The sequence below is a fragment of the Cricetulus griseus genome, chromosome 4 (genome assembly GCF_003668045.3).
Source record: "Cricetulus griseus strain 17A/GY chromosome 4, alternate assembly CriGri-PICRH-1.0, whole genome shotgun sequence".
NCBI classification, from domain to species: Eukaryota; Metazoa; Chordata; class Mammalia; order Rodentia; family Cricetidae; genus Cricetulus; species Cricetulus griseus.
In genome coordinates, this window is record NC_048597.1 from 75,453,746 (window position 1) to 75,478,008 (window position 24,263).

The following is a 24,263-nucleotide window of genomic DNA, read 5'->3' on the forward strand; positions in this document are numbered from 1 at the left end:
ATGGCTACTTCATAACTGTAATTTTCCTACTTTTATGAATTGTAATGTAAGCATTACAGGTGCCCCTGTAAAAGTGTCCTCTGACCCCAAGGGGTCCTGACCCACAGGTTGAGAACCACTGATCTAGATGACTGGGCTCACACAGGCCTCGGGTAGATGGAGGGCAGTGGCTGTGCAGACAATCTCTGTCTGGCTCCCCAGTTTCCCAGATGGTGTCCTCTGGCACCTTCTCTGAGTTCCAGATCTCTGAGTTCCATCTTCTGGCATCTTCTCAGAGTTCCATCTGTGGAATGGGCTTCTGATGACACTGCTCACAATACTATGAAGAGCAAATGAGGCAACACACTTGGTGCCCTGAGGACAGAGCCCAACATCTAGAAGGTTCTCTGTGGGTATTCACAATTGTCAACAACAAGCTGATTGGCATGTATATTGTGAACGATTGGAAAGGTCCACAGAAGCCTGCTGGCACTAAAGCCAGGCGGGAGCAGGCTGGTCCCAGCTGGTTCTCTGCCCTCAAGCCAAGCATCACTGCTGCCTCAGCTGGCCCCAGAAAGGGCGTGGGCAGTCAGCCCCAGGCCCAGACCTGGTCTATAGCCAGCACTGCTTTATGGCTCAGAGCCAGGACTTGGGGTGTCAGCCCATTCAGCTGCAAAATTTGGCTCCACTTCTTCCTAGCCTGGAGCAGGTTATTTCCTAACTCTGCCTTGGTTTCCTTAGCTATGCCATGAGGAAAATGATGTCAAGTTCCCCAGTAGTATGTGCCGAGTTCTGTCTCCCCTTGAGGAGCTGTATGCTCAGATCCCGGGAGATTCCAGTGTGGACATCATTGCCGGATCATTATTCAGCCGGGTAGATTGCACAGGGCAGACTCATTCTCAACATCACTTTGAATAAACACAATCAACACTTGACTGTGTTTTCGTTAGAGCTCAGAGAAATTGTTCTAAAGGAGTCCTAGGTGTTTTCAGCATCTGAGGCAAGGGAAAGAGACTGTGGAAGGTTGTAGGCACCTTGATGCCTGCCTTTCTAGTGGCCTTTGGGGACCAGTGTGGAGCTGTGTGACGCTATAAGCATCCCTGTGTTCAAGCACCTTGCTTGGGATTTCCTAGGTTCCCTCTCTTCAAGCAGACTACCCTGCTTGAAGTCACCAGCACAGAGCTTGGCTCATGACCCTCCTTCTCCAGCCCCATCTGGTGGTTTAAAAAGCCAGATCTGCAACTTCCTGCAACTTCCTGCAGCAGATGGCCTCAGGCTGAAGGCCAGGTGTGGCTGTCTGGAGATGATTTTCATCTTAGAGGCCAAGGTTGGGGTTCCTTGTGACTAACAGATCCTTGTTAGGGGAAGTATGCCCACTAGCCACCTAGTCCTTGGGTCTCCCCAGGTCTTGGCTACAGGTGGGGATGACTCTAGTCTGCTGAGGGGAGGGGCTGTCATAATGCCCTGTGACTCCTTCAGCACCTTGCTGATACCCCACCCCCGGGTTACCTTGTGTGCACTTGAGACCAAAAGGCAAGTGTTCAAAAGTCTCCCACAGGCCCTTCTTAACTCTGAACTGTTGGTCCAAAACCCATATGAGGACATGGAGGAGACAGGCCAGCCTAGCTTCCTTACCACTGTGAGACTGTGGAGCCTGGCCATGCTGCCTGGGCAGAGGGACTATGAACCTCATCTTGAAGCCCCCTCAGGCACACTGCCAGGGTCCACTGCAGCCCATTGGGAAAATGGCTAGTGGGCCACTCATATCTCAGAGGTTCTGGGAGGGTTTAAATGAGGACAGTGTCACAACAAGTCCTCAGCACAAACTGTGAACACCCATGTTCGGAAGCAAACGATCCCCTAACTCCAGCTCTTTCTATAATGGGAGGGTGTGCCACTCTGCTATGCTGTCATCCACAGACCTGGGGACACACATGTGGGTTGTTACAACCACACACAAAGCCCCTCCCCAAATAAGTCCTAGTAGAGGATTCTTTTTTTTTTCATATATACATCAGGTGACTCTTTTGGGGAAGTTGATTTTACTTACTCTGTAGTCCCAGCTGACCTGGAACTCCCTATGGAGGCCAGGAACTTGTGGCCATCTTGTCCCTCTGTCTCCTGAGTGCTGGGTTATAGGAGTATACCACCATGCCTGGTTGGTTACTAATTTATTTTCACTTTTTCCTGTGAACGTAAAGTCTTGCTTGTCCCCTACCCCCCAAAAAAACACAATCAGGCTCCCATTTTCTGAGATGGCTATGCTGTTCCAACTGGTAGTAGCTAGCTCTGCCACAATGAGGCCATCTGCCTGGGCCTAACCTGCAGGGAGCTGTTGGTGGCCAACCTGGGCCATGGGTTCCCAACCTACTCAAAGACCCTTCCTGTTCCAGGAAGCACATATCCTGGTGGCCCTATCCCTCCCCTAGTTCAGGCAGTTCCTTGTTCTGGGTACCTAGCCAACTGAATGTCTGATAACATCTTTCCCTCCTGAAGAAAAGGCCAACCCTTGCACCTGCCCTCCATACCTGAGTGCTCCTAAGACTTGAGTGACTGGCTTCACCAAATGTGTCCTCTGCCTGGGGCACAGCGGGCCTAGTACTTTTCCAAAGCCTCACCCTGAAGTTGGCCAGAAGCAGATATTTTATCTCTGCTGAGCAAAGGCAGCCAATGTCTGCCAGCCAGAGGTGAGAGTGCACTAGGCAGCAAGTCTCTGAAGGGACCCTGAGGGGCAACATCCAGGTCTTGTAGCAACAGTGGCTGTCGTAACTGATGCCTCTTCATTTCACTGTTCAGTGACCTGGGCTTGTCTCTGGCAGCATATGGCTCTGAAGCCCAGCTGCCCACTGGGAACTCTGCTAGATGCCAGGCTGAAGGTTTCAAGTGTCCCCTAAAGAAGGTCCTCACTTCCCACCTCATCTCAGTGCAGACCTGACAAAGTGGTCCTTTGTCAGCTTCTTCCAGAAGACCCAGCTTCTCCCATTCTTGCCTCTCCTGAGCCTACATCCACTGGGAAGCTGTCCTACAGACCTCCAGAACCTGAGTTAATTCTGTTCTGAGACCTCCTCAACACAGATCAGCCCTACTTTAGGATCACAGCCTCAGAAGGGCGGAAAACAGTTCCCAGGAACACCATGGTGTGGAGGAGGCCAGAACCTGCATAGACTGTGGCAGGGTCCAGAAGCCTCTGCAGGGTTCAGCCTAGAGCTGGCCTTGGGTAACAGGAGAAGTAGAGTCTAGAGGCCTGTAGGGCCAAGTGTAACCACAGCATAGCATCCCAATGTAACTGGATTTGCTTCCCATGGGCCAGGGCCTGTTTGCTATGCTGCAGGTCAACAGTGCACATGGGGCCTGGCATAAGTTAACATGACAGTATTATATTGTTTTTGTCTTTTGAGACAGGGTCATCTTAAATTGCCCAGGCTGATTTTGAACTCACTCTGTAGGAAATAGGCTTTGAACATGTGATTCCCCTGCCTCAGCTTCCCCAGTGCTGGAATAATAGGCATGGGCCACCACAAAGAGTAATAACAGTGTCACCACCCAGCTTCAAGGACAAGACTAGTAAACAAGGGGGTCCCTGAGTCTGAGAGACCTGTTGTGTGGGGGCAACTGGAGTCAATCTGTTGGGTGGCAGCCTCAGAGTTGTCTCTTGGAGAATCAGGAGTGAGAGGATGGCTTCTGTGTCCTGGCCCACTTTATTCTCCTCGTGTGCGTGCTTCTCAGGCTCTTCATGTAACTTACATCAAGGATCTAAAGTCTTGGATCTTCTCTGGATGGCGTGGTGCCTCCAACATGCCAGTTGACCAGTGACCCCTAGACTCTGGTAGAGAGTTGGGGATGGCAGCATCTCCAGCCCTGAGGACAGCCTTGATAACATAGAACCCTAGCCACTGGGAGCTTATAGTAGACTCTGCTGTTGGGAGATTACAGGTGTGCTTTTGGTACAGGCAAGTCAGTATCCATTATGGATGATAAGGGGGCCAGCCTACAGGGGCCAGAGCCTCCATGGAATGCCCACAGAAATGGCCCTGACTTTGGTTGCATGAGATCATAGAAACTTACTAAAATGCAGCTTCCTGGGCCCTAGCACTAGGACTCTGGCCCAGCAGGTCAGAAGTGGTGTGGGAGGCCCCTCATTTGTAACAGTCCCCTCAGCACACATACTCAGGGACAGTTTCGTTGCTGGTAGCCTCAGAGCCCAGCTTTAAGAGAAACTGCCCCCTAAGTTGTGGAAGCTGTCCAAAGCCATAGTCACATCACCAGAGTGCTCTGAGAGACCCAGGGGGACCTGCAGCCCACATGCATTCCAGACTTGAGGGAGTCTGGAATAAACTGCCTCCAGGTGGAGTGCAGTGAGAGCCAGAGGATGGCTGATAGCCTGGGAAAAGGAACCCTGGCTTGGGGTGATTTGGGGGACATCTGAGGACCCTTCCTCCCTTTACCTTGCCTCCAGCTGGAGACCACTCTGGGCTCTTCTTGTACTCTCTGCTATTGTGCAGAAAGGAAAAAACAAGGCCTGATGGGCAAGCACTGTTCCTGCCCCTCCTCAGGGGCAAGGCTCCATGGGGCAGCATTTGAGCCTTCTGGAAAGGAAGAAAGAACAGAGTGCCAGGAGTCCCAGGTCAAAAAGGACGTAGAGTGCCTGAGAGGCATTCCAAACAAGAGGTGCTCCTCTGAATAGAACACACTTGCTGTTCATTTCTATGAACCCTTGGGTTATTCCAGGTAAGGAGGTACCTAGGAGTCAGGGACACCTGCAGGCTGTGATGTATGTGGGGGGGTGGGTGCCCTGAGGGTCTGGGACATCAGCCAGCTTCCGTGGAGGGTAGAAGGTGAGTGTCTGAACCCAAGGATGCAGAACCAGGAATCAGGTCATGCCAGAGGCCCTTCCAGGGAGTCACAGGGCTCTAAGCCACTTGGATCTGAAAAATGTCACCTCAAAAGAGCAGGCAGGGAGAGGGTTAGATTGTGGACAGGAGGGGCTGGTCCATGCCTGGTCATCCCCAGGTCAGCGAGTGGGGGTGACTGCAGGGTGATAGTCAGCCGGCCACTTGTTCTTTGTCCACAGACAGCAATTCTGAGGCAAGCCTTTGACTGCACTCCCGAGGAGGGAACACCCTCATCCCCTATGCTTCTCCCAGAGCCAGGCTAACAATGCCCTTCAGTGTCATCCTGCCAAGTACTCCGGGAAGGGAGCCCCCACTCTGCCTCTGCCCCCATCAGAATAGGATATGCAGAGGAGACAGCCAAGTCAAGCTTCCCAGAAGGGAAAGAGGGCAAAGCACAGGCTAAGGCCAGCTGTGGGGAGGAGGGGGTCTCAGCTGTCCTCCTGGGATATTCAGGACATGGGAAGGAAGAGATCTTATGTCAGCAGAAGTAGCCATGCAGGTTTTGTGGTTTTCTTTCTTTCTTTTTTTTTTTTTAACTTAAGACAGGATCTCAAGTAGCCCAGGATGACCTTGAACTTCTGTTCCTCCAGCCTCCACTTCCCAAGTGCTTGGGCCTTAGGTGTGCACCATAATGACTGGTTTATGTGGCACTGGGATAGAACCCAGGACAAACACTCTACCAACTAAGCCACATCCTCAGCCCCACACAGGTTGTACTTCAGTGACAAGATCCATGTACTCCAGGAGGAAAGTTGCTGCTGTGTCCATGTCCTGCCCATTCCCCCCACCCGTCCCCCATCTGTCCCCTCCTCCCTGCTTTGAGGCTCTTCAGGTGGGTGGGAATGGTCAGGCTGCCTTTTCAAGACCCCCTTCACAGATGGACCTGGAAAACATCAGAGGAGCTTGTTTTAACCCCTTCTTTCCAAACAGCCTGCACCATAGGGTGTCCATGTGTCACACACATGTGCACAGCTTTAATACACAGTGGAGTTCCTGTGTGTGTGTGCGACAGCAGTCATGTGCCTGCATATGCATGCCTGTAATGGGTGGTCAGAAGTTAACCATCTCAGCCCTGCACGGACCCTCAGCAACCATTGCCTAGTTCAACCCTTCCTGGTCCCTGCAACTCCATGAGGCCTGTCCTCACTGGTCACTGAGGCATTTGGCATGGGCCGAACAAACACTAGTGAAAGCCAAACAGATGGATAGCTCCTGAGAAACAACATTCAGGGTTGTCCTCTAGTTTTCATGTGCACACATGTGTGAGCCCACTGCTATTTTCAGTCATCAACCTGTCAAGGTGTGTGTCCATAGAGCCATGGGGTCCACAATGCCCCCCATGACCCCCACCCCCAACACATACATACACTCACTCAGCTTCCCATGCTGGTTTCTGGAAGGCCGAGGAGTGTTTGTGATTATTGATCAAGTCTTGTTCAGGGAACTGTAGGAGGTGGTTGGCCGCTGCCTGCTACCTGAAGCCCACTGTAAACCACAGGAAGCCTTGTACACACCTTGTATATAAATTTCATCACTCTGTATGGGACAGTAGCCTCACCTGATGGTAGGGCTGAGGACTTGAAGGGCCAAGTAACTTCAGCTGTGTGTCTATAGAGAAGAATCTAGACTGGAAGGTGTGTGTGGTTCCATTGTGGGAGCATCCAGACCCAAACTTCTTGACAGTTCCCATAGAGCAGGGGTGAGCCCCCAGGCTCTCATTTGCACACCTGGAAAAGAAAACAGCATGGCTGTTGAAAGATCTGTGCTGGGAGGTGATCCTTCGGGCTGCATTCCCACCTGTCTGACCTGGGATGGAAGTAAGGAGCAGGGGGGGAGGGGAAGGGCAGAGCAGATTTCAGGCTAGAAACATTGCTTCAGATAGGATTGTGGGCAATGATAGACTAACCATTCCACATCGTTATGGTCAAATTGCATCAGTGGGGAGACCTTTGATTCTTGTGGAATGACACTAACCTTTCAAACCCTCCTGGCTTCGTGTCTTTGGCTGGCAAGCAGACAGGAAGGGTCAAGTGCCAACTCTCCAAGAATTTGTGTTGGTGTCCAGAGAGGATGGCTAAGCCAGTGGCTTGAGTGCATGCAGAGACAGACAGAGAGAGAGAGAGAGAGAGAGAGAGAGAGAGAGAGACAGAGACAGAGACAGAGACAGAGAGAACCAGAAACACAGACAGAAAGAGAGAGCCAGGCATGGGGCTAAGACCAAGCTGACTGACCAGTCACATACCTGTGGGTTCAGGGTAGGCACATGGGAGCCCCTGGCCAGCACCAACTGGCCTTTAGACTTCCTGACTGAGGAAGGGCCTTGTGGAGATCTAAGGGTCCCTTTGTCCATTCAACAAGCTCCTTGTTCTCCTCAACTGGTCTCCCACAGTTCTAAGAGCTCAGGACCACCCCAAGGAGAGTCAAGGAGAGTCATGCCCTTTTATATAGGAAGTTCCTTAGGTGGAGAGACTTGCTCCAAGGGGTCTGAAGATGTGATGCCTCTGTTGACATAGGGAGCTTTTATGTGGTTGTGGATTTGAGTGACACCAGACCATCTGCTCGAGGTTTAAACATATCCAATATACTCTTTCAAACATTTCAGATACTCTGACCAGGCACAAAGGCATAAGTGTGGTCCAAGGGCAGCCTCACCTTCCTCATGAGCAAATTCTGACCTCCCCGGTGGGCCCAGCCTAAAACTCCTCCACCTCCTGGGTACTGGGGTTAAAAGCATGCGCCACCACACACCTGGCCAACCTTGTTTTTTTTTTTTTTTTATCCCTCTCTGGTTGGTAACTCACCAAGTAGGCTAGGAGGGCTAGCCAGCGAGCCCCAGGGATCCTCCTATCTGCCTCCCCAGAACTGACTGTTTAAATGTGGGTCCTGATGATCAAACTCAGGTCCTCATGCATCCAAAGCATGTGTTACAGTCATTGAGCCATCTCCCACTGCCAATAATTTATTTTTTTAAGAAACATATGCTTATTTATTGGGGAGGCAGTATATGTCCCAGCACATGTGGACGTCAGAGGACAATTTTTAGGTGTTGGTTTTCTCCTGTTACATGGGTCTTGGGGTTGAATTCAGATCTTCAGCTTTGGTAGCAAGTGCTTTTATCCGTTGAGCCACTGAGTCATCTCACTGGCCCTTTCATTTAACCCTTGATGATGAGCCTCTGACAGCTGGTTAACATCTGGAAATGTGTGTCAGCTTGGGTTCCAGCTTCACCCACACCTCAGCTTGTCCCCTCCATCCAGAGCTCCTCTGTGACAGACTGTCTGTCTGTGTTCTACAGGCAGACGAGGGAGCAGGAGACGCCGCCTGACTTTTTTTATTTCTCTGACTACGAGAGGCACAATGCAGAGATCGCTGCCTTTCACCTCGACAGGTAAGTTTGTTGGGTTTGATTTTTTTGTTTGTTTTGTTTTGGTTTTTTTTAACTCTTTGGGAGCCCACCACCCAGCTCCCAAATAAATACATGCAGACTTATTCTTACTTATGAATGCCTGGCCTTAGATTGGCTTGTTTCAAGCCAGATTTTCTTAACTTAAATTATCTCATCTACCTTTTGCCTCTGGGCTTTTACCTTTCTCTTTTCTATATACCTTTCCTTCTTATTCCATGGCTGGCTGTGTTGATGGGTGGCTGACCTCTGGCATCTTCCTCTCCTCCTTTTCTCGACCCTTCTCTGCTCCTGTTTATTCTCTGCCTGGCAGCCCCAACTATTTCTCTCTTCTGCCTAGCTATTGGCCATTCAGTTTTTTTATCAGGTGTTTTAGACAGGCAAAGTAACACAGCTTTACAGAGTTAAACAAATGCAACATATCTTCAACTCATATTCTACAACAGGTGAGTCCCCCTCCCTTCACACTGCCAAGAGCCATCCTGATCCAGATTTATCTAGTACCTATGCATGCCACCTACCGAGAGGCACGAGCCTGGCCTTAGGGATCCATGCAGCTACCATCATTACCTCCATAACGGCTCCATGATAAACCAGCACAGGCCCATCAGAGTGTGTGTGTGTGTGTGTGTGTGTGTGTGTGTGTGTGTGTGTGTGTGTGTGTGTGTGTATGTGTGGGGCATGCACAAGTGTGTGCATGCTTACACGGGAGAACCTCAGGTATCATTCTTCAGGAACTCTCCACTAGTCACAATCACTCTCTGGCCTAGAACACCCCAAGTAGGCTAGGCTGGTGAGTGGCTGGCAGGTGAGCCCCAGGAATCTGTTTCTCTCTGCCCCTCAGTGCTGGGATTTCAAGTTTGTGCCACCACACTTGATTGCTAGATAATGAACTCAGGCTATTCTGGCTCTTCAGCCTCATGTACCAATCTTACGGACCAGAAAGTGAGGCCCCAGAAGAGCCAGCCACCCATACCTTTAACCAGAGCCAAAACCTGCCCTCATGGCATTTATGATCCTGGTAGACACCAATGCCCCTGTACCCAGAAAGGAGCATCAGGAGCAGATGGCAGAGAGTATCATTGGGAATAAAGGGGAAAGAAAAGAGGGCAGAGAGAAGCTCTGGGCATTATGGGTTTTTAACAGATCAGGAAGGCACCTTGGAGGAAGTAGTGTTTTAGTGATAATAGGTGAGAGGCTCTGTCACCTGTCTCCTAAGGGACAGCACCTGACCCAGCAGAACCTGATTCACTATAGGTTCCAGGTGGCCCTGTCTGTGCCCTGAGGAGCTGTTCACAGGCCTGACCCTGAGGTCATCTCTGAGAGGTACAGAGGCAATAGCAGAGGGGTAAGGCTCTGCATTCAGCCCCCAAGACCCTCCTGACTGCACCACAGCCATGACTAGACATTGATCTTAACTCAGCTGTCATGGGACTGACTAGACTGTGGAATCCAGGCTCCATCTTAGACCCATGAGGCAGAATCTGCTTTCTCACAGGATTTTGGGAGACTGTTGTAGATCATAAACCTTACATGGGAACTAGAAATCCCCAGAAGCCAGACATTTAAGCATCCTGAACCTATGAACCTATGACTCTACATCATGAAAAGTTACCACCTTAAAAACAGCCATGGGGCTGGGAGACGACTCTGTTGGTATAGTGCTTGCATGTCTGTCATCGGAACCCATATGGAAAGAGTGCATGCTGGTACACGCTTGCAATTCCAGGGCTGGGGAGGTAGAGATAAGACCACCTCTGGGATTTGATAACTGATCAACCAGTGAGTTCCAGGCTGCTGAGTGACCTTGTCTCAAAAACAAGGTTGACCTAATGTGCTGCACCCATATGTATGAACCCACGTATGTACACACACATGTAAACAGAGCCATGAAGCTTGAGGTGGCAGAATGCTGGCTGCAGCTATCCTCTGAAGCCCTGGGGCCACCCATCACAGGAATGTAGTTTGTCCTTCCCCTTCTGTCCACCCTTTCACCGAGGACAACTCATCTCTACATCCTGTGTCAGCAGGAAAAAGCAAGCATCGGGCATCTCCATTTAATTAAGCAAGCGGTAATGTGTGCAGAAAGAGCCCCATTAAGAGTGGGTAATTTAATTTAATTTCCTTTTAAATTTAGCCCTGGAATGAGGGCGCATTTTAGTTATCAGGCTGGGTCAGAGTCAATGAATGAAGCATAAAGGCTTCAGTCCCTCTGGGGTGCACACCTTCCTGGCACTGATGGTCTAGACTGTGCTGAGCCTGAGAGCCTCATACAGCAAATGACTGGGGAGTGATGGTAGAGCAGCTGGCCTCTGCAGACAGTGAGAATCAGCCCCAGAGAGTAAAAACCCCTTCCCCCACCTTTTCTCACCAGGATCCTGGACTTCCGAAGAGTCCCTCCAGTGGCTGGTAGGATGATCAACATGACCAAGGAGATCCGGGATGTCACACGCGATAAGAAGCTGTGGAGAACCTTCTTTGTGTCTCCAGGTAACCTGGCTAAGGACAGGACTAATGTGGCTTAGGTCACATGCTGGTCTTGGTGAACTCTACAAAGATTAGGGATTAGATTACTCTGCCTGTTGCTCAGATAAAATGTCCTGACAAAAGCACCTAAGGAAGGGTTTATGTGACCCACAGTTCCAGGGTCCAGTCCATCATGGTGGGGAATGGTGACAGGAGCATGAGGCAGCTGGTTACATGGCATCCACAGTCAGAAAGCCAAGTTTCCCTGTGGTCCAGGCCTGTGACAAACTGCTTATCTCAGGTCTCTCTGATGCCCCCTTGGGCTCTGGAATGCCCCACCCACCTACTGTGTTACTGTTTCTTGTTTATTATTTATGTGGAGGGATAGTGTGTGTGTGTGTGTGTGTGTGTGTGTGTGTGTGTGTGTGTGTGTGGTGTAGTGTGTAGGGGGTGTACAGTGTGTGTGTCATGTGTATGGAGTTCGTGTATATGTATGTGGTATGTGTATGATGTGAGTGTGTATATGGTTTGTGTGTGTGTCATGTGTGTATAATGTGTGTGTGGTATGTGTGTGTATGGGGTGTATAGTGTGTGTGTGTGTGTGTGTGTGTGTGTGTGTGTGTGTGTGTATGTTGGTCAAAGTTGATCACAGAGGACATTCCTCAGTCAATCTGTCAATCTCCATTCTTACTGAACCAAAATCTCACCAATCCCTACTATTCCAGCTTACCCATCTCTGCCTCCTGAGTGATAATGTTACAAGTGGCCTCCACACCAGCCCAGCTTTTTCTAGGGCTCAGAACTCCAGTCCTCATGTTTGGCAGTAAACATTTTTGTCCACTGAGCCATGCCCTTGGGCCCTGTTGTTGTGTTTTTGAGATGGGATCTCATGTGGCCCAGGCTAGCCCAGAACTCTAGCAGATGATGACTTGAACTCCGGATCTTCCTGCCTTTACCTCTCAAGTGCTGACATGACAGTTGTGTGAGGCAACACCTGTTGTTTGTTGTTTGTTTTGTTTTATGCCATGCTAGTGATGGAAACTAGGACTTCCTTCATACTAGCCAAGCACCCTACCAACTAAGCTACATCCCCAGCCTGTGCTGTACTATACATTCTGAAGGTGCCAGGGGTCCCACAGACATCCTGCAACACAGAATGAAGTGACAGGCTGGGGGAGGGGCAGGGAGTGCCAAGCAGCTGCCCCCTGGAAGCCACACTCTCCTGATAGTATAGGCCAGAGCTCCTCCACGCCTCACTGTCCTGCAGTTCCCACAGATACATCTAATTAAGGCCTTTATTAGCTTTATCTTCAGTCTTGGAGGCGCACAAAAGCCAACCTAAAAGCTGTCGCTTGTCGCCTTTGCAGATCAGCACTCTTGGTTCTTTTCCTAGCTGCATTCATAAATGTGTCAGAATTGAGGCCATGAACCCACGCCTTGCTGAAGCTCCATTTCCATCATCCACCATCTCAGATCTCATTGATATGAGGAAATAGGAGAGCTGGAGCGATGGCTCAGCAGGTAGAATGCTTACTGCATAAGCACGAGGCCATGAGTTCAAACATATCCCCAGCACCCACATAAAGGCCGGACATAGACCCTCACATGCCTATAACTTCAATGATGTGGGAAACAGAGACAGGAAGATCACTGGGATTCCAGATAGAGTAAGAAACACCCAACATCCTTCTCTAGCCTATACATGCGTGTGCATGCACGTGCACACGCGCACACACACACACACACACACACACACACACACACACACACACACAGGGAGAGAGAGAGAGAGAGAGAGAGAGAGAGAGAGACTGAGATTTCTTGAGTAAGTGGAGACACACACTCATCTTTGCTTGGTCCCTAGTGCCTGGCCCCCGTGTGACTATCTATCAAGAGCTGAGCAGTCCTGGGTGGAGAATCTCTGGGGTTAGCTATGCCAGAAGTACATCACTCATAGTTGCTTGGGCCCACGAGACAGCCTGTGCTATAGACAGGAATATTCTCTCAAAGAGCTGAAGCCCACCTCAGCCTGGGACCTCTGGGTTTCTGCTGAGATTCCCGTCTTGACCTCTGCCTGCCTCAGCCACAGGGACTGGCCCCAGTGGCCACTCATTTCTGCAGCCCCAGATCTTGGCATCTTGCCTTCCAGCTCCTTTCACTGCCCACAGGGACAGACCATCACACCCCCAGCTGTGCACACCTTTCAGGTACCTGGACTGAGCTGAAGCCTGACTGTGCCTGGAGGCCTCACTGCGTCTTGTCCTTTGCTGCATAGTTTAATCCAACTTGTGTGTGCTCATTCACATTTATATGCACTCATTTTTATGTGTATGTGTGTATTCATCCATAGAGGTGTGTGTACTCATTCATGTTTGTGTGTACTCATTTATGGTGTGTGTGTACTCATGTTTGAGTGCACTCATTCATATTTGTATGTACATGTTCATATAAATATCCAACCTCATGTGATGTCCATCCTGTTTTGTTTTGTTTTTGTTTTTGTTTTTGTTTTTGTTTTTTTGAATCAGGGTCTCTCGCTGAGACCTGAGGCTCCACCAATTGCATTAGGCTGTCTGGCCAGTGAGCCCCAGGGATCCTCTTGTTCCCCACTACCTTTTAAATGTGGGTTCTGGGGATGGACTCAGGTTCCCATGCTTGTGTGGCAAGGCCTTTACTGACTGAATCATCTCCCCAGGCTGATTGCAACTTTGATAGCGCTTTGCACCCTGTTCTCAGAGGTGGCACTGATTAGCAAGAGCAAAACTGCATCTCCTCAAGCCCCAGCACTCTGCATTTCTGCTCAGGTCTCAATCCTGAGCTGAGTGAGGACAGGAAACAAAGATAATCCTGGGCAGGTCAGGCGGGGGTCTAAATGCCAGTCACTCAGTCACTGCTGAAAACACTCCCTTCTGAGGTCACGAAGGTTTGATAATGTCACTCAGAATGGACCACCCACTCAGAGCAGAGCTGCTGGCTCAGCATCCAGGCTAGCAGCTAGGGTCTCACCCACTGCAGCTGTGGGCCCAGGTAACACAGCCCCCAGAGCTCTCAGTCAGCATGTGGATAGTAGGACAGCCATTGGGAAGTCCACAGCTGGGAACACAGAGGGACTGCACTCTACCTCCTGACAACTGGTGCCCATATCTCTAGGTGGGGAGGATCCAGGTGCCAGAGCAGGAGATCAGGAGTTCCCAGCACATTTTTTAGCTTCTGCTGCTTTCCTGGATTTGTCTGTGAGGAAGGTGTCACCGTGACCCTGCTTTAGAGTGATGCATGGTATTCTGTGTATACCCGTGCTTGTCTGTAGGTATTTGAGTGTGTGTGTATGGGAGGGTGTGTGCACATGTGTGCTTACGTGTATGTATGCAGAAGCCAGCCTTGGCCACCATTCCTCAGGAATCTTTAACCTTGTTTTTGAATGCAGGGTCTGTCTCTCCCTTGCCTGGAGCTCACTGAGTAGGCCCAGGGAGCCTCCTGTCTCTATTTCCCAGTGCTGGGACAAGTGTATACCAACAACACACAGCATGCGCTTTTTTCTTTTTTTTTTTTTTTCTTTTTTTTTTTTTTTTAATGAGGGTTTGGGGAATGGAGCTCAGATCTTCATGCTTCTCCAGTAACTGCGCCCTCCCTGGCCCTCCCTGTAGTATTTAAGATGCTGTTTATCAAGCTCAGTGCTCTAATTACCGACATCTGTGAATTCCCTCCACCACCAGGACAGCACCCTCAGCCTCCTTCCCCTTGCCAGGCCCATGCTGCCCTCTGTCCTAGATGGTCACTGTGCTCTCTATGCTTCGGTCCACTTGGGGGCCCACACATGGCCTCTTTTGTTCTGTGACTTGGCACTGGGATCTCAAGATGGGAAATCATGTTACCTCAAATATCAAAATTCATTAAAGTCTCCATGGAGATGATTTGCCACCAATGGCATTCCACATCCAGCTTGGTTCTTCACCTGCTGGTGCCATTGGGTGGATGCAGTTGAGGAAACCACCCAAAGTGAATAGGAGGAGCCAGAGCTTCAGAAGAAGGCAGAAGCAGAAAGTTGGGGACTTATTGACTGTTTTCTATGGCCAAAGGTCCCCAGCAGCCCCGCCGAAAGACAGTAGACAGCTCATGAGAGTATGTGGGGTCCAAGCAGCAGGCATAAATAAGGGTTTCTGAGACAGGAGCCACCAGGTCATCCACTGCAGAGTCAATGTATTGTGGGCCTAGTCATTCTGAAATAGTGATGGATTCTGGTTTTCGTTTGGTTTTGGTTTTGGTTTCACACATGAACACGCACAAGCAGGTGCATGCAGAGCCCATTGATCAATGTCAGGTGTCTTCTTTGCTCTCTCTCCACCTTGTGTTTTGGGACAGGGTCCCTCACTGAACCTGGAGCTTGCAGAGTCAGCTAGGCTGGCTGGTCAGTGAGCTGAAGGGATCCAACCATTTCCACCTTCCCTGAAGTTGGCATTACAGGTGTGAGCCGCAGTGTTCAGCTTTTGTTTTGTTTTGTTTTGTTTTGTTTTTGTTTTTCTAGGCAGGCTTTCTCTGTGTAGCCCTGACTATCCTGGAACTCCCTCTGTAGACCAGGCTGGCCTTGAACTCACAGAGATCTGCCTGCCTCTGCCCCACCAAGTGCTGGGATTAAAGGCTTGGTGGCTCACAGTGCCTAGCTTTTTTATGTGGTACTGGGGATCTCACTCTGGTCCTCATTCAGCAAGCACTTTACAGCTGAGCTGTTCCTGGGCCCTGCTTGTTTTTAATAAACAAAAGGCTGAACTAAATACTCATCTGAGCAGATGATGAATCTTTGTTGGTGTGGAACTCCCTCCCACCCTCAGCAGGGGACTTCAGCTCATCGCCCTGAGCATCCCATGGCTTCCCACACTGGTGAGCATCACTTGTCATGAGTCTCCCAGCCCCACATCCCACGGCAGCTGCTGCTCCATCAGCTGGCCCACAGCTCCTGGGTTGCAGCTCATGGTGAGGCTTGCTAGTCAGTTCCAAGTTGTTGACTGCCCCCCCATGAACCCCAAGAATCTTCCCTGGCTGTCAGGGCCCCCCTAAGGTAGTTCATCTGGCCTGGATGGTTCACTCTTAGCATTCTGCAGAGTTGGGTGTCACTGGCCACTCTTCAACACAGACACCTCCACCTAGCTGTCCCTGCCAGACCACACACTGCCCAGTCAGCCAAATTTCTTCCAAGAACCTTCCAGATGTCTGATTTCCACCTCCGAAGCACGGGGGGTTTGGAGGCAGCTTTGATCTTACTTTTAGAAAGCCAGGTCTGTTTGGATTCACTGTTTCTGCTTTGCTTGCGCTTCTAGATCCTTCCGCTGCCAAAATTGCCATTGCTGCTTCTGAGAGCTAAGTGTAGCTGGAAAGCCTTTGATCACAGCAGACACCCTTACACTTCTGAGCAGCTCTGCTCTGGGTCAGTCAGGAGAGGTGCATGCCCTTCCCTTCCAGGTGGAAGGAGGCCTCAGAGGATGCTTCTGTAAGCTCAGGCAAGCAGCCTACAAAAGCTCCATCCTGGCTGTAGGGTAGCTACTGGGAAATAGAGTTCAGAGATGACAGTTGAGTGCCCCAGCACCACACAGCTGAGAGGCAGGGCCTCTGAAGCCCTCAACTCTAAGGAACACATTTCTTTGCTGTCTCTGTTTCTACTGACATGTCTCGTATATACACTGGTTATCTGTGCCCACCCTGTTTGTTTCTGCAAGTCATACGTGCCTCTGTGAGACCAGGCTGTATGGGTTCCTTTCCTCTTTCAACATGATAGGCTCTGAGTCCAGCGTAGGTAGGGCCAGCAGGCCAACACAGGCATCCAATTTCATGACTCTGGCCAACAAGAGATGGGATAGAAATTTTACTTCTGGAGACTATGCTTTTGCCTGGTCTCCACTGCTTTTCTGCCCTAGACAGGAGTGGGGGAGTGGCTCAGTTGGGGGCAGCTGGCTAAACTGCCTCAGCACCTGGAGCTGCAGTGGGCTGGCCTCCTTTTGATCCTTTCCACCTTAATTATGCAGCACTGACTAGGGAGGGGTGATGAGGCTAAAAGGGAAGGGGAGAGGAGAGGCAGTGAGCCTGACCAGCTAGGACTTGTGTGCCCATGGGTGTGTCAGGAGTCATAAATAACACATACCCTTCCAACCCCTGCCCCTTCCAGACCTGGTCCTGGCAGTTCTCCAGCCTCCTTCCCTGCTGATGGCTGTATGGCCTAGGTGTGCTTTGCAGAGTTTGTTTTATGTTATTTTTTCTCCGTGTGTGTGTGTGTGTGTGTGTGTGTGTGTGTGTGTGTGTGTGTGTGTGTGTCTTAGTCGCATGCCTACTGCTGTGAAGAGACACTATGACTACAGCAACTCTTATAAAGAAAACATTTAATGGAGGGTGGCTCGTTTACAGCTTCAGAGGTCCAGTCCATTATGATCATAAAGGGGTTGGCAGTGTGCAGGCAGATGTGCTGGAGCTGAGAATGCTGCTTTTATAGGCAACAGGAAGTCGACTGACTGATACACTGAGTGAAGCTTAAGAAAAGAGATCTCCAAGCCCGCCCCCACAGTGACACACTTCCAACAGAAGGTGTGGCCCAGATTAAAGGTGTACCCTCCAGCCTCAAGGTCTGAATTAAAGGCATGAGTCAACTCCTCCAACAAGACCACACCTCCTAATAGTGCCACTCCCTATCAGCTTATGGGAGCCAATACATTCAAACTACCACAGTGTATGTTCCAAAGGTTGACGTTAGATGTCTTCCTCGATGTCTCTCCACCTTATTTTTTGAGACCAGTGTCTCTCATTGAACCCGGAGCTCTCTGATGGGGCTAGTCAACCTAGTTTGGCAAGTATCAGGTAAGTGAGAGACCCTGTGGCCAAAACAAGGTGGACAGTGTCTGAGGAATGGCATCAGAGGTTGTCCTCTGCATTCCCTGGACATGTGTATATACTCTGTTCAAGTTCATCTGCTCCATAGTAAATTCAAGGCTAGCCTGGGCTACATGAAGCCCCGTATCAAAAACAGAAAAAGAAAGCAAACTGTTTCCTTTCCCCAGGGCTGGCTGGTGGTGTCTGTGTGGCTTCTTCCCATTCTGAGCCACACAGGCTTGAGCATGGAAATGTTTCCACATGTCTCAAGTGCTGGGGACCCATACTGAAGCAGCTGAGTTACAGCCAATCCTATGTGTACCTCTCTGACAGCCAGTAGGCTGTCTTCCAAGTGTCTTCATCATTTGATGACCCTGCTGGGATCCCAGGGCTCTTTACCTCCTTGACACATGTCACCATATGGCCCTTTGGTCACAACCATCCAAGAGGGTGTGAACTAGTTTCTCACTGTAGGTTTGGTATGAGTTTCCCAAACAAAGGAGATAACTTAGTGTCTTCTCATAAGCTTTATGACTATTTGCGTGTGTGTGTGTGTGTGTGTGTGTGTGTGTGTGTGTGTGTGTGTGTACATATGTATGCATATGTGTGGAGACCAGAGGTCAACTTTGGGGGCCCTTCTTCAGTCACCATCAACCTTTTAATTTTTTTATTGTTGTTGTTGCCCAGTCCCTATCTGCCATTTTGAATGTCCTTGAATATGCAAAATATGACAACCTCTACCACATTTGAAGTTACCAACTTTACAGCTGGGACAAGAAGGGACATGTTTGAGCTGTCTTTATTTTTCTTACCGTACTTAATCCCTCCCCCCTCCACTTTGATGGAGAAGCTTAATTCATTTAATGCTAGGAGAATCACATTATGGTTCAAAAGTGTCTCCAAAGCTGGGGAATCCTCTTCTAAAGGCAATGTCTTGTGGTATGATGTCTGACAGGATGGTCTGAGGTTCAGGGATCTTAGGTAAAACAGCCTACCTACTGTGGTAGGGACTCACTGTCCATCTTATTTTCCCATTTGCTAGGTGACCGATGCTGGAGCCCTTTGTATGGGCAATAAATAGGCTCTCCCCCCCCCCCTTAACATGTGATATTGTGAGTTCCTATGTACTAGTCTAAGGGTTCTATTTTTTTATTTCGAGACAGGATCTCTCACTTTTACCTAGAACTCACCGAGTAGGCCAGGTTGGCCACAGGGTCCTCCTGTCTCACCTCCCCAGCGCTGGGATTATGATCATACGCTGTCATACTTGGGTTTTTACATGAGTGCTAGGGCTGGAACTCAGGTCTTCATGGCTGTGGCAGCCTTTGCCACTAATCTATGCCTGTCTAGACCCCATTTGTATTTCTTTGGAACCTGATCTGTTCATGTATTTGCCCAAGTAAGTGGTTCCTTTCTTTCATGGCTAGGCTGTGAGTGTTCTTTGCAGGTAAATACTAGAGTTTCCTTGGGTGTGTGATTGGCATTTTCTCTACTCAGGAGCCTGAGTCGATCTGAGGGGACTGGAGTGTGAGCAGTAAGCGGCTCTGACTTTGACTCACTGTGGCTGCTCTGAGGGTGTTCTGGGGTGTGGGACCTGGGGGTGATGGCGGCCACTGTGTGGCAAGTCCTGGCTGTAAGAACAGAAGTGCTCGGGAGCAGCACTGTGGCCATTTCTAGGGGTGGTGGCCACTGACTGACTGGATCTACCCTTCTTCAGCCAATAACATCTGCTTCTATGGAGAGTGTTCCTACTACTGTTCCACGGAGCATGCCCTGTGTGGGAAGCCTGACCAGATCGAAGGCTCCCTGGCAGCCTTCCTGCCTGACCTGTCTCTGGCCAAGAGGAAAACGTGGCGGAACCCCTGGCGTCGTTCCTACCACAAGCGAAAGAAGGCAGAGTGAGTCGGGCACCCCCAGGACTTAATGGGCCAGCTTCTGACCACTGCACAGCTAAGGACACAGGGCCTGGGGCGGGGAGAGTCGGTGACCTATGGCTCAGGGTCAAAAGGGGCAGCAAGGACAGTGCAAAGGCAACTCTGCTTGTGCCACTGTGAGAGTGGCAGCAGTGTGGCTTTGTTGCTTATTGCTGACAAAGATGGCTTTTAGCTCACAGTTTGAGGGTGTAGTCCATCATCTTGAGGGAGGCATGGCGGCGGAAGCCTAAAGTAGCTGGTCACAGTCAGAAAGCTCAGAGAGATGAGAACATGAGATCATGGAATCTGAGTTTGATTCCTGTTTCATTCAGCCTAGGACCCCAGCCTAGGGAATGGTGCCACCCACATAAATTCAGAGTGGGTCTTTGCTTCAGTTAAAACTCTCTGGAAATGCCCTCACAGACACACCCAGAGGTCTGTTGCCATGGTGATTCTAACTCCAGTCAAATTGATACTATTACCTACCACAGAGTTCCTATCTAAGAGGTGGAAGAGGTGCTCGTCTGTCACTTGGGTCTCTCCAAACCCTGCTCCTCCACCCCCCTGTCTGCCAGGTGCTGGAAAAGGCAATGCGTCCCCATAAAAAGCATGACACCAGCTGATAGTGCCTTCAGTCTTGGTCCTGCTAGAACAGGAAGAATAGCTTCATCACCTCCCAGGCCCCTACTCCTGTTAATTCAGTCTCATAGCCTGTCCTGAGATGTGTCCCTGCAGACACTCCATCCCCACTTATAAAATGTGAGCCCCTTGCTCTGCTGAGCCAGGAGGCGCCAAGAATCTGGCCTTGACCTCCCTCTTCACTCAGAGAAGAGGCCCTCAATCTTGGTCTCATTATGCCCCCCTCCGCCCACCACAGGTGGGAAGTGGACCCCGATTACTGTGAGGAGGTGAAGCAGACGCCACCCTACGACAGTGGCCACCGAATCCTGGACATCATGGACATGACTGTCTTTGATTTCCTCATGGGTACGTCCTGCAGGGCGTGCTGGCTGCCAGGAACGCCTAAACACCTTTGACTGGGGGCACCACCTGGTGACCCACAGCTCAGGAGGGCCAGGGGCCTCTGAGCAGTTGTGCGTGCTTGTCCCTGCAGGGAACATGGACCGGCATCACTACGAGACCTTTGAGAAGTTCGGGAATGAGACCTTCATCATACACTTGGACAACGGGCGCGGGTGGGTCTTCCGTGCCCTTGAAGACCCTGGGAAGCCAGCTGTCCTCACCCATGGGGGAACCAGCCTAGCCTGAGAAGCAGTCACTGGGGCAGGGGAGTCACCTGAGAGGGTGTACATCAGCTGGGAAGATTCCCACAGGGTGCTGAATTCATGGTAGTGACTATATGAGTACTTCCTGTCATACCTTACTGTTACCCTGGGGAAACTGAGGCCAGAGAGCCTGTGGCTTGACAAGAAAGGCGAGAGAAGGGCCAACAAGCAGTCAATTCTGCCTGGGAGAGGCCATTAACCTCTGCTTAAAAAGACAGGATATCACCCCAATGTAAAAAAAAAAAAAAAATACCACCAATGCTGGGCATGGCCAGGGTCTTGCAACACCATGGTACCAAGAAGTAGGACTGTGCCCTGCCTGGCTTTCCAGCTACTAGGGCTCTGACCATGCTACCTTCTTCTCACAGGTTTGGGAAATACTCACATGATGAGCTCTCCATTCTAGCGCCTCTTCATCAGTGCTGCAGGTATGAGCCCCTGGCTGTCCAGACCGCTCCCTGCCCCAGCTTCAGCCATCACTACCTGAGAGGCAGGGGACAGAGCCTGCCCCCACCCATTGTAGCACCAGTGGACAGGCATCCATAGACCAAGCCCATCTCACCTCACTGCCCATGGCTCCTGCTGACCCCTCTTCCCTAAGCCTCACCTGGGCACCTCCCACTCATAAGGGTTCTCAGCGGTTGTCCAGACAAAGGGTCCTTCTGTCCTGCCATGGCTGCCAGCCTCATCCTGCCCACTTTCCACAGCCTCTCAACCCCTCCCCTCTCCCCACCCCCCACACACACACTAGTGGCTGGACATAAGCTCCCAGAGCAAATTACTTATGTCTCTCGGGAGACACAGAGTGCACCTGGCCAGGGCCACTGACCAGTAGAGGAAGAAGTCTCCCAGGTCAGCAGTTAGCCCAGTCTTAGGTCTGCCTTCAGGGGCACTTGTCCTGCCACCTGCCCCTCTGGACAGGAGAGTATCGATGTCTAGAACAGCAGTTCTCAACCAGTGGGTCACAACCGCTTTGGGGGTCAGACTACTTTTTCACAGGGGTCACATATCAGATATCCTGCATATCAGATATTTACATTGTGATTCATAACAGAAGCAAGATTATAGTTATGAAGTAGCAATGAAAATAATTGTATGATCAGGGGTCACCACCCCATGAGGAACTGTATTAAAGGGTCGCAGCGTCAGGAAAGGTTGAGAACCACTGCTCGAGAATGACCCATTTCCACATGACTTAAATCCGTGAGGTCTGGGGTCTCAGGCCTCCTTGTCCCACTGTGTCCATCTCCCTCTGTTCACCTTTCTGCCTCTGTCCAAGTCTCTCTACCTCAGTTACCTCCCATCCCCACCGCCTGTCTATGTCTCCATCTGTCTCTGAACTCTGTCTCTCTACATATCTGTTTGTCTTTGTCTGCCTCTTGTCTTCATTGTCTCTCTGTGTGTCTCTCTCCATGTGTGTCTCTCTCCATGTCCCTGACTTTCTATGTCTCTGTCTCTCTCTCTTCAGATGCCACCCCACAAGAGCCCCCACCCTCTTTTCTTCCCAGTGGTGATACCTCTACTCTCTCTGCAGGATCCGGAGGTCCACCTACCTGAGGCTGCAGCTGCTGGCCAAGGAGGAGCACAAACTGAGCCTGCTGATGGCTGAGTCCCTGCAGCACGACAAGGTGGCTCCTGTGCTTTACCAGCTGCATCTGGAGGCCCTGGACCGGCGGCTGCGCATAGTACTGCAAGCCATTCGAGATTGCGTGGAGAAGGACGGGTTGAGCAGTGTGGTGGAGGACGACCTAGCCATTGAGCACAGAGCCTCCACTGAGAGGTAGTGACCCATGCTGCCCATGAGGAAGGAGGAGCACAGAGCCTAGCCACCTGTGAATTCAGTGAATTCGGATGGGGTAGGTCATCCCCATAGGGTGACCTACGGCAGGGAGCGTGGGGTCTCCCTCATGGCTCTGATAGGGATGTGTGGGCCTCTGGGTCCAGCAGAGACTGGACAAAGCACTCTGGACATGCAGCAGAGGGACCTTTGCCCACTATTTTGTACTTAACAAAAGGCTCACACTCCTGTCGATGGAGAGCCACCCAGAAGACCAGAGATCACCTCTGGGCCACCTCGAGGACCTGCTGTGATGTGATCACACTCTGGCCCTCAATTACAACCCACTTTCTGCTCTCCCTTCCCAGGGCCTCCTCCCTCAGAAGCTGGAGAGCTCTAGGGAGGGGAAGCTTGGACAGACATCATGGCCTATGTGTGAGCAGATGAACACCCAAGAGTGGGTTTTTGGATACAAATGACCAGCTATCCACTTGTTTTCTGCTGCACAGTAGCCAGGCCTTACTAGTTGGTGGTGGACACTGCCCGCCTTGGCTGAGCTCTGGACAATCGGTGTCAAGGCACTATGCAGGGTCCTATGGCCCCAGGGCATCAGGCTAACCCTGGGACATTTTTGTGGAGTAGTTTGCAGTGAGGTAACAGTGCAATAAAGATACAGCAAGCGTGTGCCATGGCTCTTTAGGGTGGGGACTTGCTCTTTGGTTCTGCTGCCCTCCTAGACAGCCCACCAATGAGGCCAAGGTCTGCTCTCACAGTGCCTGTGTGACCTGGGTCTTCAGCATGTTAGGGCTGTGAAGAGAGCTGCCTGCACAGCCCCCCAGGAGATAAGCAGTCTAGGCAAGGCCTATGTTCCAAAGGGGCAGAGCAAAGTAGGTGATATGAAGTCAATTACTCCCTGCCCCACTCCTGCAAAGCTTGGGGCTCTGAGCCACAGGAGGGCCCCCCAAGGGTGGCATCCACACAGCCCTACATAAGCCATAACATACCTGAGCCTCAGATGCAGGAAGTTAGACCATAAGCCAGTAGGTTCCTGAGCTGGCAAACCCAGTGCCAGGTACTTAGACACTCGGGGATGCTGAGACCTGCTGGACCCCAAGTCCCCACCTGGGCTCAGAGAACCTTCTGCACAGCATACCAGCAGATGGCCTAAGACCATTGAACCACAAGGGAACTAAACAGTGATCCAGTAGCTCCCAAACTTGCCTCCCATCTTCCTGCCTCAGCAAAAGTCCCAGTATTTACCCTATGCCTCAGGGAGGAAAACCAGAACCACCATCTGGTAGTCAGGCCAAGGACAGGCCAACCTTCCTTGCCCAGTGTGCCAACTCCAGTGCAGGCTTCCAGTAGGTAGGACATAAGTGCTGGCTTGTGCAGACGCCCTGTCCATGACCTCAGGGATCCTAGGACATCTCACCACCATTACCCCAGTCCTTCCAAGATCCTCCACTATTAACAGGCCTATGGAGCCCTGTGACAGGCCAGGCTATAAGGTGTGTCTATCACTAGGTTACAGAAGTAACAGCGATAGAGATGTGACCAAGTCACTAGACTTGTGAGAATTGCAAATGGACAGACATCACCCAGGACAGACATCCCATAAGGAATGATGTGTCAGGCACATCCCACCTCCACAGGTTGATGTCTAAGTCCTAGTGTGACTGGGGACAGGACCTTGATGGG

The 24,263-nt window shown here is 50.8% G+C and overlaps 1 protein-coding gene across 1 annotated transcript in view; it reads left to right on the top strand.

The window, feature by feature from the left end:
- Positions 1-23,249, top strand: part of Fam20c (FAM20C golgi associated secretory pathway kinase) — a 52,724-nt gene extending 29,475 nt beyond the window's left edge. Inside the window, exons 4-10 of the mRNA XM_027413451.1 lie at positions 8,167-8,259; positions 10,649-10,764; positions 19,307-19,487; positions 20,380-20,489; positions 20,617-20,698; positions 21,157-21,216; positions 22,323-23,249. Coding sequence (XP_027269252.1) covers positions 8,167-8,259; positions 10,649-10,764; positions 19,307-19,487; positions 20,380-20,489; positions 20,617-20,698; positions 21,157-21,216; positions 22,323-22,572 — 892 coding nt within the window. The 3' untranslated portion in view covers positions 22,573-23,249. The remainder of the gene's footprint in view (positions 1-8,166; positions 8,260-10,648; positions 10,765-19,306; positions 19,488-20,379; positions 20,490-20,616; positions 20,699-21,156; positions 21,217-22,322) is intronic.
- The last annotated feature ends 1,014 nt before the right edge of the window (positions 23,250-24,263 follow it).